This window comes from Bos taurus, chromosome 23, assembly GCF_002263795.3.
Source record: "Bos taurus isolate L1 Dominette 01449 registration number 42190680 breed Hereford chromosome 23, ARS-UCD2.0, whole genome shotgun sequence".
In the NCBI taxonomy this organism is placed as follows: Eukaryota; Metazoa; Chordata; class Mammalia; order Artiodactyla; family Bovidae; genus Bos; species Bos taurus.
The window spans coordinates 31,448,654-31,468,354 of record NC_037350.1 but is presented as its reverse complement, the minus strand read 5'-3'; the positions used below and the strand labels follow the sequence as shown (position 1 = coordinate 31,468,354).

At 39.3% G+C, this 19,701-nt stretch overlaps 1 protein-coding gene across 2 annotated transcripts; it reads right to left on the bottom strand.

The window, feature by feature from the left end:
* Positions 1-6,899: 6,899 nt before the first annotated feature.
* Positions 6,900-19,646, bottom strand: ZNF322 (zinc finger protein 322). Of its 2 annotated transcripts, none has more exons than XM_005223787.5 (3): positions 19,336-19,646; positions 18,467-18,555; positions 6,900-11,278 (listed from the first exon to the last, which is right to left on the bottom strand). In XM_005223787.5, the coding sequence occupies exon 3, from the start codon at positions 11,094-11,096 to the stop codon at positions 9,888-9,890; it is 1,209 nt and encodes a 402-aa protein (XP_005223844.1). In that variant the 5' UTR covers positions 11,097-11,278; positions 18,467-18,555; positions 19,336-19,646; the 3' UTR covers positions 6,900-9,887.
* Positions 19,647-19,701: the final 55 nt, after the last annotated feature.

The following is a 19,701-nucleotide window of genomic DNA, read 5'->3' as shown; positions in this document are numbered from 1 at the left end:
CTTTACAAGGATGTATCTTGCCTGAGGACAGTATTATCTTAAAATGTAAATTATGGGAGTAGGTCTGATGAGGTCTTTACAACCTCCAGATATTCTTTGGATTATATAACTTCATTGTTAACACTAGCAAGCGGGTACTCTTTCTGCCCCCTTCTGATGCTTATGTCAGAAGATTTCTCTATCTCCTTTATACTTTAATAAAACTTTATTACACAAAAGCTCTGAGCGATCAAGCCTCATCTCTGGCCCCGGATTGAATTCTTCTCCTCCGGGGGCCAAGAATCCCGGTGTCTTCGTATGATTCAACAACAACCTTTCACTAGTGTTAACATCACCTAGGAACTTGCAGGGGAGAAGGCAATGGCAACCCACTCCAGTACTCTTGCCTGGAAAATCCCATGGATGGAGGAGCCTGGTAGGCTACAGTCCATGGGGTCGCTGGGAGTCGGACACGACTGAGCGCCTTCACTTTGACTTTTCACTTTCATGCATTGGAGAAGGAAATGGCGACCGACTCCAGTGTTCTTGCCTGGAGAATCCCAGGGACGGGGGAGCCTGGTGGGCTGCCATCTCTGGGGTCGCACAGAGTCGGATGCGACTGAAGCGACTTGTCAGCGGCAGCAGCAGGAACTTGCAGGAAATTTACATTTCAAGGCACCACCCCAGACCTACTGAATCAGAAATATGTTTCAATAAGCCTCCAGGTCATTTGGATGCTGGTTAATCCCTGGTGGCTCAGTCGGTAAAGAATCTGACTGCAATGCGGGAGACCTGGGTTTGCTTCCGTGGGTTGGGAAGATCCCCTGGAGAAGGACATGGCAACCCACTCCAGTATTCTTGCCTGGAGAATCCCCATGGACAGAGGAGCCTGGCAGGCTATCTACAGTCCATAGGGTCTCAAAGAGTCAGACATGACTGAGCACATGTTTGAGAACCACTGCTGTAGTCCATTTTCCTGCCTTCAAAGATGACCTTCTCATGGTATGCCACATAAAGAAAAGATAGTACATGTTGGAAGACAGACTGCTATGTCTGAAAATTTCCTCTCCCAGTAGCAACATTAAATTTCCAAGAAAGTAAATCCTTTCATTCCCATGCTCAGTTGTGTCCAACTCTCAGTGACCTCATGGATGGTAGCCTGCCAGGGTCCTCTGTCCATGGGATTCTCCAGGCAAGAATACTGGAGTGGGTTGCTGTGTCCTCCTCTAGGAGATTTTCCTGACCCAGGGGTCAAACCCAAGTCTCCTGGCTTTCCTGCATTGCAGGCAGATTCTTTACCCACTGAGCCATCTAGGAAGCCCACCTTTTTCAGTACCATTGAGTTATATCACTCTCCTTATCAGAGACCTCCACAGGTTCCAAACTGACAGAAAATTTAATGACAACTATTTCTTTTGGGGTTCAGGATACTGTGGAAGAGGTTACTTTCACCATCTCAAGAAGTTTTTTTAAAAAAAACAATTCCTGAGAATTCTACTCTTTCATCCCCAAATATTTCCAATGTGAGAGTTTGGCTCAGGTTACTATGCTCATAAAGAATAAGCTTTGTTCTCCAAGTTGCCCCTAAATTTTCAGTTCATTCCTTAATTCCAAACGCTAAAACAACTACATCATCCTCATGAAATCTATTTCATTAATAGACAATATGCTCCCCACTCACTAAACTCAGTCATATGGTCTCTTCAACTGCTGTCAGAGCAGAGTGCTGAACTGGGACTTTAAGATCCGACAGATCTGTGGTTGAATCACTGCTCTACTGCCGACAGCACCATTATCAGGAATCGTCTCTAAAAACAATTCTATAGTGAGACTAATATCATCTCTCAGGATGGTTGCAAAAACAATAACAGATTATAACTCAACATAAAGCTTAATCTAAAATATATGAACTCAGGAAATACAAGATTCGACCATCTTAATCATTACCATTATTACACTTATGGTAATTAATCATATTGTATTTGCTTGCTACACATCCATAACAAAGTACCAAAAACTTTGGAGGATTAAACAATCAAAACTTACTGTCTCACAGTTCTGAAGGCTAGAAATGTCAGATCCAGGTGTCAGCAAAACTGATTTTTCTGAAGGCTGCAAGAAAGAGTCAGTTTCATGGCATTCACCTCGCTCCTGGTGGTTGCTGACAATCTCTGCTCTTCCCTGGCTTGTAGCAAATAACCCTGATGTATTCCTTCATCTTCACATGGCAGTTTCACTGTGTTTGTATCTTATTTTTCCTAATTTCCTCTTTTTATAAGAATGCTAGTCATTTCCATTAACACTCACTCTAGTGACCTTATTTTAATTAACCACATTACCTTTGTTAGGACCATATTTCCAAATAAGGTCACATTCTGAGGGACTGGGACTTCAATATATAAATTTTGAAGAACACAGTTCAATCATTGTGTTAATTATTTGATGTTAACACAAATTAATTTGTGTTAATTAAAATGAAATTAAAATATATTAATTTCCATCTTTATTTTTATCCTATTATTTTGTATAATGACATTTTCTAAACTAGTTATAGGCCACCAAAATGTCTTAAGTTTTAAAAATACTATTTTAAAATTATTTTTAAATACTATTTTAATCAAACAGAACTGTGCTTTACATGGGGTTTAATATGTCCTTTCCTAGGGGAAAATGTCTTGAATTAATTAAATAGTTCCATGAAGAAATTCTCTGAATGAGTTTTAAAATAGTGCTCATTCAATAACAAATAACAAGAATGCCTTATATACATCTATCCTTTAAAAAGAACCCAAAACCTAGACAAGACTAATATTATTTAAATTTAAATATGGGATGAATTAAGGTAGGCCAAGTTAAGAAGATAATATATCTATTGATTTGAAAGTATCTAACATAGTATAGGTTTCCATCCATTTCTACCTCACTGAAATCAAAAAGGTGTTAGAAATTTTGTAATCTAAACTTTTTCCAATCTTACCTTCTGGTGATCCCCAAGAAGATACAATAGCTTTGGCTGAATAAATAAAAAAGCTTAAATTCCTTTTATTCCCCCCCCCCCAAGTTAAATTTCTTAGTCCACAGGGATTTTGTCCCTTGCCTTTAATTACATTGATGAAGTTATCTTCATTTTTTTCCAAGGTCATCAAGGTAATTATTCCTGTTTCCAGCATAAGCATTGTTTTTTACACCAGGTAGTGGAGAATGATCTCTTTCTTTCATCATTAATAATATAAACTGCTTGAAATATTCACCTGTCTGATTTTAAAAATCTTAACAATTTCTCATGCCTGTATGTCAGTGGTTCTCAACCTTAGATACTTAGTACAGTCTTTTGAGGAGACTCAAAAAAATGTTTTCTAGGATTAGACCCTTCTGGATTCATTGAAGCAGCATCTTTTTGGAAGAAGTCAGGCCTTATTATTTACAAAATCTTCCCTGTTGATTCTACTGTGAATGCTCTGTTCTTCCCCTTTTAATAATGCCATCTTGGTCTTCAGATTTTGTTGTTCTCTATTCCACAGCAAAACCTGTTTAATAAGCTTTTTTCAAGTATCATATTTCCTTTGTCAGTTGACACTTCTAGATTAAGCTACTAAAAACCCCCAAACATGTTCATTTTTCATTAAACAGCTTTCATATAATGCATAGGCTTGCTGCCAGAAATAATTTACTTTACTATGGCTAAGAAAAGAAGCAACATTATTTGCTAACTCATCAGCATAGAGTTTGAGATGATTGCTGAGATGATGAGGGATTTTCCTTTTTGTACCTCTTTTTAAATTATTATTTCTTGGGGACTATTTTGAATGTTCAAGATGGCCACACATTGTCTTAAAATAGACATCATCTAGACATCATCAATAACCATTGGTCTCTTTTCCCTTAATAGCAATGATTCAGATATTGGGCCTTCACTCAACAGTCATTACATTCTTAGTTCTTTCTTTGTACATCTCCTCCTAAAATTGCCTGCCGGACCCTAATAGAAATCTTTAAAAGTTCTGATTCAAATGCCTAATATTCATCCTCAATTGTGCAGTTTGGGGAGATGTGTTAGTTCCTCTGATCACCAGGAAACATGGAGTCATATCATTTCCTTGAGAAGGACCCCAGGAGGCAAGTCATTCAGTAAGCACTCAGAAGCCCCAGTAACACAATGTGTAAGAATAGTTGAAGACCTCTTCCCTGTAAGTGACAAATGAGGGATACAAAGAGGCTTATCAAGATTCTACCTACTTCATTTCATCTAAGTCCATGAAGTTACTTTGTAGCTGATTTAGATTATTGAGCAAGTTGCTCTGAAACTGGGCTTTGTGATATCAGATTCAATGGTGCATAAAGTATCGATGTTCAGTAAAGATGCTCTATTGAGACTCTCAATTCTCAGGGAAAGAACATTGAGAAAAACCTCCTCTCTCTTGTCTGTATAAAGACTTAATGCTGCACAATGGAACACAAAGAATGGCCATTTGAAAACTGAGCTTCCCTTTAAATATTGGTTATCTTTTGGCCCACATTCCATAAACTGTGCCTGCCCAGTAGAGTGCTCTATCCATGGATATTGTTCAGTCATTTCTGATCATCAGAGAATAGATACTAGGGAGGTTAGTGATAGGAAATGAATACTTAGAAATAGAGGCAGTATAGATTTTAAGCTGGTGAATTCTGGAATAGGGGGAAGAGAAAAACTAGCAACCCAAACTTAAATAAAAGGGAATGAAAGGACATCTATAGTTTTTTGAAGATGTGAGGGGAAAATCTTAATGAAAGAAATAAGTGAAAAATCCATAGAGAGATAAGGAAGGTTCCAGAGGTTGTTGGAGAGAATGAGCTTGATGTTAAATGAGCCAGGATATTTATTGCTTCAGGAGAAGAAAGGCAGGATAGAGAGATTTGAAGTGGTCAGGAGGGCTCTGGCTACTGGAGGTTTTTCTCAGTGTAGTCGATGATCTTATGGGGATGGTGGTGGTGGTTGAATAGGGATGGAGAATGAGGCCTGAGAGCGTGGGCTTATGACGTTGACAGAGAAGCCAGGTCACAGCAGCAGTGACAGTTCCGTACAACTCCCTTATCAGTCCCCTGCCCAGTCAGAACAACTGATCTGGTTTAAACAGCCTGTTGGCAAACCATGATATGGCCCTACAGAAGGCAATGGCACCCCACTCCAGTACTCTTGCGTGGAAAATCCCATGGGCAGAGGAGCCTGGTAGGCTGCAGTCCATGGGGTCGCTAAGAGTCGGACATGACTGAACGACTTCACTTTCACTTTTTCACTTTCATGTATTGGAGAAGGAAATGGCAACCCACTCCAGTGTTCTTGCCTGGAGAATCCCAGGGGCAGGAGAGCCTGTTGGGCTGCCGTCTATGGGGTCACACAGAGTTGGACATGACTGAAGTGACTTAGCAGTAGCAGCAGCAGCCCCCAAACAAACTGCCCTCGTGTGTTCCAAAGCAGCATCAACTTCTCCACCTGGGAGACAGACTCCTTTTAGAAGAGGTCCGGGAATCGATAGTGAGGAGTTCCACTTGGAATTCTGTATAAAAGACTTCTCTTTGTCAGATGTATTAATGCAACTTTTTGAGCCAGGAAATTAAGACCAAGATTCTCGGGTACAAGAGTGTTGCAGAGAACTTGAAAGTGAGTATAAACACCAGGAGCTACTCCACAAGTCTTGTCTTTTCTTCACTAATTACCAGTTATTTGATGTTATCAGTCACTACTGTTAGTAGGATCCCTATATCTCTATTTTTAAAGTGTTCTCTGCCGGGTGGAAAAGGGATTCTTTCTGCAAGGGTTAACAGCCTTCAGGCTCCCTCACTTTTAAGTTCAAGTCTCCACTTGGGTAGAGTAACAACACAAGCTAACGTTTGGGGCGTGAAACAAGAAAGCTTCAGTTGCATTATAAATCCGCCCCACCCCCGTCATCTCGGAAGCAATATGAACTATTTCAACTCCGGTGGCATGTGTGTGTCCTGGGAAGCACCTTTCCCTTCTTCTACCCCAGAGACAGTGTGGCACCATCCCTCCTCTACTTATTTGTAAGGGATGTGACTAGAGTTTTTTCCAGAAATATTTTTCACCACAGCCCAGCATCACTTTAAGTGGGGCGCAGGGGTGGGGGGTGTGTGGGGTGGGGGGTGGGCAGGGAATAAGCATGAAAGCCACAGGCCTTGAAATTGTACCATTGTCCCTTCCCCTTTTCACCAATCCAAATTTCAGACAACCCAAACTGTCTTAACTCTTATTATTCTTTTCCCACAGTGAGACCCCCTTAAAACGCTGGGACCTATTCTGTGACAGAGCAAATAGATGTAAACTGGAGCAAACTTTATAATGGGAGGAACACCAATGCCATCATTTTTGCCATCTCCAACAAATGATAAGACAAGGTGGGAGAAAGGTACAACTGGAGTCATATGTGGATTCTTCTTACTGGGAATTGAAAGTTCAAAAATTGTCCTTTGAGGGTGTAGCTTACTCACAGTTTTGCTGGCTTCTGAGTTTTAGCCCACATATGGTTAGTTTAAGCTATTACTCCTCCCCACACTTGGTATGTAATGCAGTGGGGAGGCTCCAATAGAATGCAAAGTCTACAGCAAAGACAGTAATCCCTTCCAGGTTTCCATTCACCCTCTTTAACATCAAAAATTCCCAGGATCCTATTTTTTAAAAATTCCTGGAATTCAAGCGATGGTCCAATGGCTAGTGTCACCAGCAGGCCTAAGGGTCACATGAATATCCACTTTATTCTTTTCCCCTAGCTTTATTGAAATGTAACTGACAAATAAAATATAAGGTATTTAAAGTATACATGATGATGGCTTAATATATGTACACACTGTAAGGATTCTTGAACATCTGCTTTATTGTAACACAAATGAAAGGGAAACGCTTTTTCTGAGTACAGTGGAGGCAAAGATGGAGTTTTCAGAACAATGTTTTTATTTAAGAATTAAGGGAAAACAAAAACATGAAAGCATAGGAATACACTGACTGAATACAAGTGTCTTGTTTGGTCTGAAATCTTGATAAAAGTTCCTCTAACTACTTACCTGAGGTAGATTTAGGTTGGCACTGTCTCAAGAGAACCTCCCTCCATTCCAGAAGTTACCTTCTAGTTTTGGTTACAGGCTCCTAAGTGGTCCTCTCCAACCTCAGGTTATTCTATATGAGTAATACCAACACCCTTTTTTCCCCCATGGTTAAAAGCCCTCAGACCTATTTCATACCCTCAAAGTTTTGGTTGAGGGATGGTCCATCCTTAATTTACTTAAAGACTAGAGACAATTACCAGTAAGATTAGTTGAAAGGGGCAGGTCATTGCCCCACCAAAGTTAACAACTGTGCCCTTCTCCAAGTTCTAATGACTAACAAGTAGCCATAAGGACTAATTTTCATCACCACCAAGCCATACATCCAATACTATTTTAAAAATTACAACTGTCAAATATATACTAGTGACAGGCATGATTTTCATCAAAAAGAAACAAATATATCTTGTGTGTTTTATCACACAGAGCAAGTTTTTATGGTGTAAGAGCTAATGAAAATTACTAAAACACATCAGATCAAATAAACTTCCAGGATCTGTTTTCTAAAAGAAAGAAAAAACAGCCTAGAATCAAATTCCTTATCACTATGTTATATCCTCTGACCCTAAGATTATCAAGGTCACCAACCTGTCATTAGGATCAAAGCTTGGAGCCATACGCAAGGTGGCAGTCTAGCAGCTGGCCACCCCCATGAGTCCAAACACCAATGCTTCTAGAGTTCAGGATCTGCTAAGATGTATCAGAGGACCGCAAATATTTATTCACCAGTCTACAGTACCAAAGACTGTAGGACTCCTAAGTATTTATATTAAATGTCTTTTAATCTGAGGGAAGGGGGGAAAAAAACCTCACAAGCATGCATTTATAGATCCCTGAATTAATTAGTGTTTCCAGAGAATGTTAAAGGTAATCATAATTATACTAAATTGGAGATAAGTGCCTATCCTGAAACCTCTGATGAATGCCAACTCCTTTTCCCTTCTAGCATTTAGAATCCTATTTTACAAGCCAAATGTACACCTTATATTGTGGTGACTTGTCTTTTCCCCAGAAATAAAAAAGTATTCTCTTTCCTTGGCAGAACCAAAATAAATGAAAGGTATATCATTATGAGGCTTGGATTTGCTATAAACAGGATGATGGAGTGGGGGGAAAAAGAAACATTACCAGCTTTTTAGTCAGGATTCTTAAAATTAGTCGTTTCTCCATTAATAACGCATCAGTATGTGTTTTACTCTGTGCTGACTCAGACTTGAGTCTGTCAGCCTTCCCTTAAACACTTTGCAAGGAGTTGATTGAGTATATCTTACCATTGAAAGAAACATGATAAATGAAGTCACAAAAATATGGCAACTAGCAAAATCATAATGATCATCCTGGAATTTGCACTTCTCTGTTGATAACAAACAAATCTCTAAAGCTGAAATTGCAAATACAAGTAATAGTCCAAAAGATATTTTAGGGCAAGGACTGAAGGTATGCCTCAATTCACACCAAGTAAAATGTTGAACATTCTGCCTTATTATGAGGTTGGTCCTCCAAAGCGGAAATTCTGGGGAGTGTTTTGATCTAGGATAACTACTCCCCAGTTGTTTAGTTCTTTTCACAACCAGCAGAAGGTTCCCATGCTGGTATCAACACACTAGTCCCCGTTCTACCCGAGAATTAGAAAATCAACAGAGGCAAAGTCAATGTACTTCTTTCCCCAACAGTAACACATGCCACACTTTCTATCTCAATTACAGTCCTTCCTTTTATTGGAGTTCCAAATTTTAAAAACTGAAAGTAAAGCAATCATTCAGTGGTTCAGATAAAAGAAAAGCATCTTTACCTGAGTTACCCATCAGGCCTACTCTGACCTGCTCTAGCTCTTCCCAGAAAACGTTTCTGGGAATCTAAACAAAACGGTTTGCATGTCGACTCCATTAAAAGTCATCTCTACTACAGGGGTCAACTAACTATGAGAACAGTTCTTCTCATACCTATTAAATGTACACAATCGAGTTAGACCTCTTTAGAGGTCTACAAAATGCTCTCCAGAGTAGTTTCTTTGGGGCCCAATAAGGTAGAGATTTCCTGCAAGGATTTTTTTCCCCCTAGACTTAGGGTTATTTATAGGGTCTTTCACTTATACAAGTTCCCTGGTGTACAAGAACTGATCATTGACAGAAGTTTTTCTCATTCTGAGAATTCATAAGGTCCTTCATCAGATTTTTTTTTTGGCGGGGGGGTGGGGGGGGTGGTGGTGGGGGGGGTGGCGTGGGTTGCAAACCCAAGAAAGCTCTCCACTTAATGCTTTTGCCACATTCAAGGCAAATACACAAATTTTCACCTGTATGGCTTCTCTGATAGGTAACAAAGTCACAGTTATGTTAAGAGGCTTTTTTCACAACTGTTGGGGTTTCTTTCCAGTGGGGCTTTCTGATGTCCAATGAGGCGTGCATACTGTCTGAAGCACTGTTTCACAGGGCATTAAAAAAATATCATCCTCTGATCTGAATTCTCTTGGAACGAGGAGAGGTGAGCATTGCTAGATAGCTTTCTCACATTCACTGAACTTGTAAGTTTCCCACCTGTATAAATCCTCTTGTGGGTGATCAGACATGAGCTTGGACTGAGGTTTTCCAAAAACTCAGGGCATTTGTAAGGTTTCTCACTGGAGTGATTGATACGGTTCTATAAAGACAGCTCTCTGGTCAAACCATTTCTCAAGTTCCTACAACTGCAGATTTTCTGGTCCCCAATAAAGTCTGAGCTCTGAGGAAAGTCTGAGTTTGAGTTCTCCATCTTAAATGAGTTCTCTTACATTGTAAATACATCTTTTTTTTTTAATGGTATAACAACTTCTTGTCTGGTCAAGACATCTGTGAGGCTTCTGATACATTGGGAGGGCTGAGCTCAAGACCTTTCTCAGCCACATTACAGATATATGGTTTTTCACCAAAGTGGATTGTCTGATGTTGAAGAAGGGCTGAGCTCTGATGAAAGCTTTTATCACAGACACTGTACTTATAATGCAACTCCTCTGTCTGAGTTCTCATTTTCTGTTGGGCAACGAAGTCCATGCCTAGGAGGAAGCCACTGTCACATGCAGACCACTGATGTGGTTTCTCTTCCATGTGAATTCTTTGATGCACAATAAGGTCTGAACTACAGCTGAAGCTCTTCTCATATTCAAGGCATTTAAAAGTGTGAGTGTGAGTTGCCTGGTGCCTGATGAGGTTGGCACTCCGGGTAAAACTTCTCATACATTCCAAGCATTTATACGGCTTCTCACCTGTGTGGACTCTCTGGTGTACAATAAGGTCTGATTTCTGGCCAAAGCATTTCTCACAGGCACCACACTTATAGGGCTTCTCCCCAGTATGTACTCTTTTATGAACAATGAAGGCTGACCGGTGTCGGTAACTTTTCTCACACTTATTACATTTGTAGGGTCTTTCACCAGTGTGAGTTCTCTGGTGGCTAATAAGATCGGATTTCCCACTAAAAGCTTTTTCACACTCCAGACACTTAAACGGTTTCTCACCCGTGTGAGTTCTTCGATGCCTTATGAGGTTTGTACTTCGGCTGAAGCATTTATCACACTCACTACACAGATAAGGTTTCTCGCCTGTATGGCTTCGCTGGTGGACAAGCAGATCAGAGCTCTGACCAAAATTCTTGCCACAGATATCACATGTATAGAATTTTTTACCTGCATGCGTTCTCTGGTGTCCTGAAAGGGCTAAGTGGTGCCAAAAGCTCTTCTCACATTTGCTACATTTATAAGGTTTCTCATAACTGTGGATCCTCTGATGTGAAATAAGATCTGAGCTTTGGATAAAGGTTTTCTCACACATATCACATCTATAAGGTTTCTCCCCAGTGTGGGTTCTCTCACACATAATAAGAGCTAAGTTTTCACAAAAGTTTTGCTCACGTTCAAGGCACTCGTATATCTGATCATCTATTTGAGTAATCTCATGCACATGAATAAAAATCTTTTTACCCTTCTGAGGGCATACATGATATATTTTCCTTTTTTGAGTTCTCTGATTATATCTCTCTTCTGAAGTGTACATTTTCTATGGCTCTCTCCTAGGGAGTTTTCCACTGGTCTTCCTGACCCATCATTTTCTTCACAGTCATTTTCTCGATAAGAACTTGAAAGATACATCTGTCTTAGGCCTTTCAGTCATGAGCAGTTCCTCTTTACAAGTTTCCAGCATCACATGCACTCGTTCCTTATGTGGTCTTTACAACCCTGTTAGACAAAGAAGAAATATTATTTATATTTCCATAACTAAAATGCTCACAATTAAAATTGCTGTAGAAAAGACAGAATTTCTGCATCAAATTCCACAAGTGCTCTACGTTTTACAGGGGTTGACAGCAGTGGTTTTTCTCTAACTAAAACAAATCAGCAACACATACATGGAAAGTACCAGAAAAAATTGTTTCTTTAATCAACTCAAGTGATCTCAAAACCAGGATTCCTCCTCTTCCCTTGGTTCAACTGAGTAGTCAAGACATCTAATAACTAATATGCCTGCTCTTGAGGAAAACAACCCAAAAGGGACTATGAATACCTGTGCAGTCCTTTCTGTAGAACGTTTGGAAGGAAATGGTTAATGATTATTAGAATTCTCAGTGTAAAGAGAAAGAAAAGTTTCTCTTACTATCATCCTAGCTGTGTGATGTCTGGCAAGTTTCTTAATCACTCTGTAGCTAGTTTTTTCATTTATAAAATGGATGAATGATGGAAGTTAACCTCACATCATTGAGTTGAATAATAAGTTAATCAGTATTTCATGGTAAGCATTCTGTGTTAGCTCTTATAATAACTATTATGATAAAGGGATCTAAGATTCTGCTTTGATATGATCATAAGAGCACAAACCTTGCTCAAAAAGAAAAATGACTGTAGCTAAAAGCCTGGGCTTCAAATCTGTCTTTAATGCCAGGCTTTTCTTTGTACAGTGAAGAGATATGGAACAGGTTTTCTTGTTTTTAGAGGGATGCACATGTATGGAAATATCCAAAGATTGAGCATCTTAAAGAAGTCCTTATACACAGAAAGATCACAATTATATAATTCTCCTTTATAACATTATTGAAAAGGGCCCTGTGCTCAGAGTCTAACCACTCTACTCCTCCTCCCCAGTAAGGCAGACAATCACATCTTCAAATGACTGGGAGATTAAAAAGGAAAGACAGACAGAAGAGAGACATTGAGGTCTTGCTGTTGTTGTTGTTTAGTCACCAAGTCGTGTCCAAATCTTTTGCAACCCCATGGACTGTAGCCCACCAGGCTCCTCTGTCCATGCAATTTCTCAGGCAAGAATATGGAGTGGGTTGCTATTTGCTTCTCCAGGGGATCTTCCTGACCCAGGGACTGAACCCTTGTCTCCTGCATTGGCAGGCGGATTCTTTATTACTGAGCTTCCTGAGGTCTTTCTACTCAGGCCCTATCTTTTGTAGGGCTACACCACTAGATAAGTTAAACATTCAAGCCCAACAGGAAATACAGGAATATAGACTAACACTAAGGAAAACAATGGGCTGATTCAAGGGAGAAAAAGATAAAAGTAATAAGCTATTGTATTTATCAACTCGGAGAAGGCAATGGCAACCCACTCCAGTACTCTTGCCTGGAAATCCCATGGACGGAGGAGCCTGGTAGGCTGCAGTCCATGGGGTCGCTAAGAGTCAGACATGACTGAGCGACTTCACTTTCACTTTTCACTTTCATGCATTGGAGAAGGAAATGGCAACCCACTCCAGTGTTCTTGCCTGGAGAATCCCAGGGACAGCAGAGCCTGGTGGGCTGCCGTCTATGGGGCTGTAGAGTCGGACACAACTGAGGCAACTTAGCAGCAGCAGCATTTATCAACTACCAATGATATACTAAAGAAGAAACATGAGAAACAGAAGGGAAGAAACACCATTTTCCATATCCTTCACACTTACTCTTTTCAATGATCATTTCATGTTTGACCTTCTCATATATTCAAACCCCCTCCTCTGTCACCTAGGGAATAAAAACTGATGACTGTGCTTTCTATTTTACTGAGAAAAACCTAAGGAAGGAAAAAAACAAAAACACAAAAAACACTTGTACGTGCTCCCACCACAACAACCAACCTCTTGCAAGTGTGGTCATGCACTCCATCTTTCCTTCTGTTACCATGGATGACAAACTGCCCCCGCTCAATCTAAGGACAATCTGTTGGTCGGGGTACTGGATTCCACCCCCTTTTCACCACAAGGACATCACTCCTGCAATTCTGTCCTCTCTCTCCTGCAATACCAATTTGTTTTTTACTACTGAATCATACTAATCAGCAAACTAGCTGTTACCGCTCCTAAAACAAAAGCACCAACAAGAAACTTCTCTCAACCACTTCATCCTCAAGCTACTTTCACTTCTTTCTCTTTACAGCAAAATTCCTCAAAAGAAATCAATCTGTTCATTGTCTTTAATTCTTATCTTAAATCTTATCAAGGTTTCTGGAACATACTACAAATACTCACTTTCACTGCTCCAACAAAACTGCTCCTATTAGAACCTATAAGCCCCTAGGAAATCTGACTCCTAGCTACCCCTCTGACACACTTCCCTGCTCTTCTCATCTGTACTGTATGCCAGGCATCTTGCTCTCCTTGCTTTTGTTCAAACAATCCAGGTTCACTTCCATTTCAAGGTCTTTATGCTTGTAAGTCTCTCCCTGCTAAAGTGCTCATCCTCAAGATCTTCAAGGTTCCCTTTCTCATCTCACTCTAATCTTTGATAAATTGTCATATTCTCATTAAAGCCATAACTGACCATCCTATTTTAAATTATGACACATCTCCATCCCAGATGACCCACACATGCAACACCCTTCCTCTCGTTTCATGTCTTATTTTTCTCCGGACAATGTAAGCCCCTTAAAGGACAAGGATTTTAGTTCATTTCATTTGTTGCTGTTTCTCTAGCACCTGTGACAGTGTCTGGCACAGAGCAAGTATGTTCACATATAATGAGGTACTCTGTAGCTGTGAAACAGGATGAAGGTTACTTTTCTGAACTGATGTGGGGCAGTTTTCAGGATAAACTGTAAATTTTAGAAAGCACTGGTGTAAAACAGTATGCTATATTTTCTGTAAGAATGAAGTAGAACTTAAAAAATTACACATGGATCTATGCATTTGGTCAAAAAGAAACTCAGAAAAGACAGAACTAATGAGTTTGGTTATTACAAGGCAGATGGAAATGGGATCAAAAGGACAGGAAAGTGAAACTGGTAGCAAAGGGTGAAGGAAAGAGAATCATACGCTTCTTTAGTACATATTTTTGTAAAAACACACATTTTAACTTTTTAAACTGTTACATTTCACATATTCAATAAATAGAAAAGCTAGGGGAGAAAATAATTAAAATAGAATTCAAATAAAATTCAAATAAAAACAAAGAAGTCTGTATTTCAAATTAATAATAAAACCACCCAGGAGGGAAATAACTCAAAAAATTCTGCAATACAGTATTAGAATTATATAAACTCAAACTAAAGATAAATAGAACTACAAACAATTACTGAACTATAATTAGTAGGAGTTTTCCCCCATGTTGGTAAAGGTTCACTACTTAATGCACAGACTAGGAATGACAAAATAAGTAAATATAAAGGCAAGCAGATGTCTTACTGTCAGACAAGGGAGTCAGAAACATAGAAAAGCGAAAGGCTAGAATGAACTCTCTATCTACAGTGTTTAACTGGAATTACAAGTATCAGTGGGAAGTCAAAGTTTTGAAGTATACACAGAGAAAACAGAAATGTTAAAGTATTTTTCTTTTTGGTCTCCTAATGTCTGCTGAGAGATCACAGAAACAATGAAATCCCAGTAGTAATCAGCATACCAAGCACTCAGATTTTGGTTTCTAAACACCATTTCCCACTGAAAGTAACCAGGGCTCACTGGAGAAATGGCTAATTTCAGGGTTTAGAAAGTACACAATGAACCTGGTACATCTTGTTGTTCCAGAAAACAAGGAAGTGCTCAAAGAGTGGTGATAATATGCTAAGAGGACCAGAAGCCTCACTGAAGGGGCTGCCACTACACAAATCTGCAACAAACAACATCAAAATAAATACTGACAGTAATAAATTAGTAATACAGTAAGAATCGATGAATCCATACTCATTTAAAAAGTGAATATAAAAGGGAGAAGGGAAAGTTTTTTCCTTTATTAAAGAAGCCAACAATTAAATGTAGACGAAATGATGGAATTAAAAACATCACGTCTAATCAAAAGAAGAGCAACAATTGTTTCAGGCAAAAATACAGTGGATAAAAAGTTTTGAGAATCAGGATATTTACACAATCAGAATATATCTCCCCACTAGACATTTAATAATTACAAAGACAAAAAAAAAGTAATTTCACAGAAACCTGGAAGATGCCATCTTAACTAATGATCAGTTAACGTCATCAGTAACAAGATAAAAAATTGTCTCCTAATATGATACAAAGAGAGGAACAGAACATTAAACATTGTAACCTGAATCTCATCAGGAGGAAACTCTAGACAAAGCAAAATTGAAGGAAATTCTGCCAAATAAATGGCTTAAACTTAAAAAAAAAAAGTCAAAGTTATGGAAGACAAAATCTGAGGATATGTTCCACAATAAAGACATGACAATCAAAGGAAACGGGTGATGGTGGATTGGATCTTGGACAACAAAAATAACTCTTCTTTTCCTAAAATGACATTAGTGGAACAACTGGCTAAACTCTAATAATGTCTCAAGATCAGATAATAGTATTATATGAAAGTTAATTTCCTAACTTTGATAACTGTAATGATAATAAAAGAGAACAGACTTGTTTTTAGGGAAAAAAAATTAAGTATTTAAGACAGGCTTTTTCAACTAGCATTCTGGGAAAGAATGAAGCCCTATGGAAAATGATTTGAGTAACTATTTTTTTAATTCTCTCAAAGATGCATATAGCTAGCAGCACTACATGGGAGAGAAGTTAATTCATTAAATACCTATGACTTTAGGATTTCATTCTCTTAGGATTTTAGGGCTTAGCATGTCTTAGGACTTTAGGACTTAATTCTCTCATCATTTGAGATGAGCCATGATGTTTGTAATTTACTCTCACAAGGTTCAGAAAAAAAATGTACACAGAGGTACATGTATGTACAGAGGAGTAAGTAGACAGACTCATAAAATAAATACAGTAAAATGTTAACATTTAGGGACTGTGGGTGAAGGGTGTATGAGCATTCTTATATTATTTTACAACTTTTTGTAAATATGAAATTATTTCAAAATTTAAATGTATCTTATCTTGCGTTTTAAAAACATGGGAGCTGAGAGTTGGTATACTATGCTAGCTGAAGTTGAATGTTCAAACCCTGGAATCAGATTTTGGTTCGAATTCCCACTATGTTCTTTTGTAGCTATGAGAAGTTACTTCCTTTAGCTTTCATTTCCCTTTTGATAAAATAAGGAAAATACTATTACATGTCTTAAAGAGTTGCCATGAGAACTAGGATACTGTCAATAAAGGACCTGGCTCAGGACCTAGGTGCTCAATTAATAGATGCTCAGTAAATGGCAGGTTCTATTATTTTCTTAATTCCATCTTCAGGGTCACAAAAACCCTACCATTTCTTGAGGTCATCCTCTGTGTCTGTGCCTGTCTTTTACACACAGCCTTGTTCAAAATGCATTAAAATAATTAACTAAGTAATAAATAATGAAATGACTCAATCAGTTAATGATTAATATGAAGATTATGCAAAAAACTAGAAAAAAAAAATTTACAGAGAAATGTTAGAAGGAAAAGGAAGGCTTCAGAATCACAGCTATGTAAAACTCTGGAGTCATGCATACAGCTACTATAAGACAGTGGCTTTCCAGGAGTTCTATCTTATTAAAATGTGTACTACTGTTATAGTCAATAGGAGAGTTAGAGTATAAACACAATTCTGAGCGTGGTCATAGCCTGGTAAATGAAGTATAATATTCCTTAATTTTATCAGTTCAGAGTGTATATTTGCCCTAAACAGCCAATAATTTGTAGGGCACCAATGAAAAAAATTAAAAATAAGGAAACCATTTTCTTATTCATATTTGAGTCTTTAAGATGGATGTCAGCACCTAGAAAATAATATACAGTCTGGCTGTCAAAATTTAAAGTAAATCATGATACTTCCCCACTGAAAAATACTGTAACTGTTTCTACCACACTAACAATAAAACCTAAGATTCTCACTATACCACCTAACATAGTTTTTCTGCCTCCCATAACACATCAGAATCTTTACACTTGCTTTATCTACCTAGAATGCTTTTCACCCAAGGAGTTTGCTCCTTTATTTGACTCAAGTCTCTGAAAATTATTTCCTCAAAAAGAGGCACATCTTGGCAACTTTAACTAAAATAGCTATGTCCCCTTAGCATGTATTATTTCTCTCCAGAGCACTTATCATCCAACTTTGTGGTATTTTATATCTGTTCATTTGTTTCTCTCTCCTATTAGAATATAACTTTCATTATGGTTAGGACTTAAGTCTTTTGTTCATTGCAATATTCCTAGTGTCTAGAATATGTCTGTTGAATGAATGAAAAATATGAATGAATATCTGAACCAAAAAAGAGTCATCATTATCCTCTAAGCCTCAGTAGCAATCTAGGCTAGGCTAACAGCCCTGGCTGTTTCAAATGGCAAACCAAAATATATCCTTCAAGTCTCAGCTTCAGAGTACCCTATGCTAAGAGGTTTCTCTTATCTCATTCTAGGAAAAGACTGGTTCTCACTTCATGGCTAGGACTGGAGTGCACAGAACAGGCAGGCTGGCGGTAAGAGTCCAAGCAGACAGGCTGAGTGTAGAACTTCAAAGACCAAGGCCATCCTTACAGTTAAAGGATGTATGGGACAAGCAGATTAAAGTCAATAAAGCACTATCTATTAATGCTTAATGTATCAGTCCCCAGGCTAGGGATTATCTCATTTATTTTTCAATGATTACATGGATTATTTCATTTCATCTTTCCAAGATTGTAAAATAGGTATTATGAGGAATGTTTGTACCTTACAGATAGAAAAATGATACTCGGGGCAGTTAAATAACTAAGAACTCACAGCTAGTAAATAGCAGAGCCAGGATGTAAATATCCATCCTCTGACTCCAGGGCCTGCATTAAGTATACTGTCTTTTGGGGGCTGCAAATCAATCATGAAGGAATAATTAAAAGCCTATGGTGAATAAGCATGTTGGAAAGGAGTAGAAAATACACTAACATTGGTAGGCAGGGTTACCTCAGGAGCTAAGAAAGGGTCATGATCTTCTTTCCAAGTATCTTCTCCCATTTCTTCTTGTTCTCCTCCAGTTTCCCTCACGTGTCCCCTAAAACTCCACCATTTATATGGAAACACAGTTTGCTATGCTACTTACCGTAACAAGAAAGACTCAAGACTGTCTTCCTTTTGGCTCCAAAAGGTCTCCAGTCCACAGTTATTAACAATACTCAATTCTTGCCTCTCCTGGAGAAAAAGTCAAAAATGTAGAAATTTAAAATTTTTGTGAAATTTTAAATTTTTCTGGCGCTGGACATCTAAAAATCGGTTCCCTTTACTTCCCAGTCTGGTCAGTATCTTTCAATCATAACTTACCTCTTCCCACCTCTCCTCACATTGTTTTCTCCCAGAGAGCTCCAGACAAAATATTGAGAGTCCTTCTGGGTAATGACTAACTTCATAATAAAGCCCTGAATCCTGTTCTGCTTGTTTCAATTTTTCGCCTCTGCTAAGTGTATTATCTTCACTTAGATCAATGACCCATTCTTCTACCACTATAAACCTCCAGATGCAGTTGACAAGTGCATATGACAAAGTTGTATATAATGTCGGTTTCCAATAATAATTATGGGATGATTAAACCAGATTCTTCTGCATACAGACTAGATGAAACATAACCGATCTCTGCCTTAAAGATGGGGATGGGTGGTGGGTGGAGAACTCCATTCAACGTCCTTGTTTTTTTTTTCCCCAGAGTGCAAGATAAAGATCGCTTTAAAAAGTGCCCGGCAGTGTTTACTATTATTATCTCCAGGAACCTTAGTACTATGCTTCTCTTCTTTCAACTTTTCATTGACCACCTTTCAGTCCGCCCTCAGGGGGGGTTTCAGATCCTGCACCGTCGAGAGGAACAGAGGCTGCTCCTATCAGGCAGAGGCCGAGGGGTCTCCAGTCCCTCCGAACCCCTCCACATATCCCTGGGCCTCGCAGGCCATGCCCCTCCCAAGCCCCGCGGGCCGCGCTTACCCCGGCTGCAGCCGGCGCCGCCCCTCTGCCTGGGAGGGCACTTCCGGTTACTCTCCGGACACTCGGGGTTTGGCTTTCCCTGCGGCCGCAGGCTTCGGAGGGTGAACCTAAGGGCCCACCTTCGGGAAAAGAAGGAAAGCAAACCTGGGAGGCCGACGAGAGCCAGGAGCATCCTTCTTTGCGCGGCTCGGCGAGGGTAGCTGGGGCCAGGCCATCCAGTGTGCGATTTAAGGGCCAACAAGGCCAGCTAGCTTCCCGAGCCTTTTCAGCCTGGCTGGGAAGCGGCCGGCGCAGCCCCGCCCCCAAGAATCACATGATCTCCCCGGTTCCGAGACCAGGGCGCTCCATCCCCGGCCTCTGGGCCAA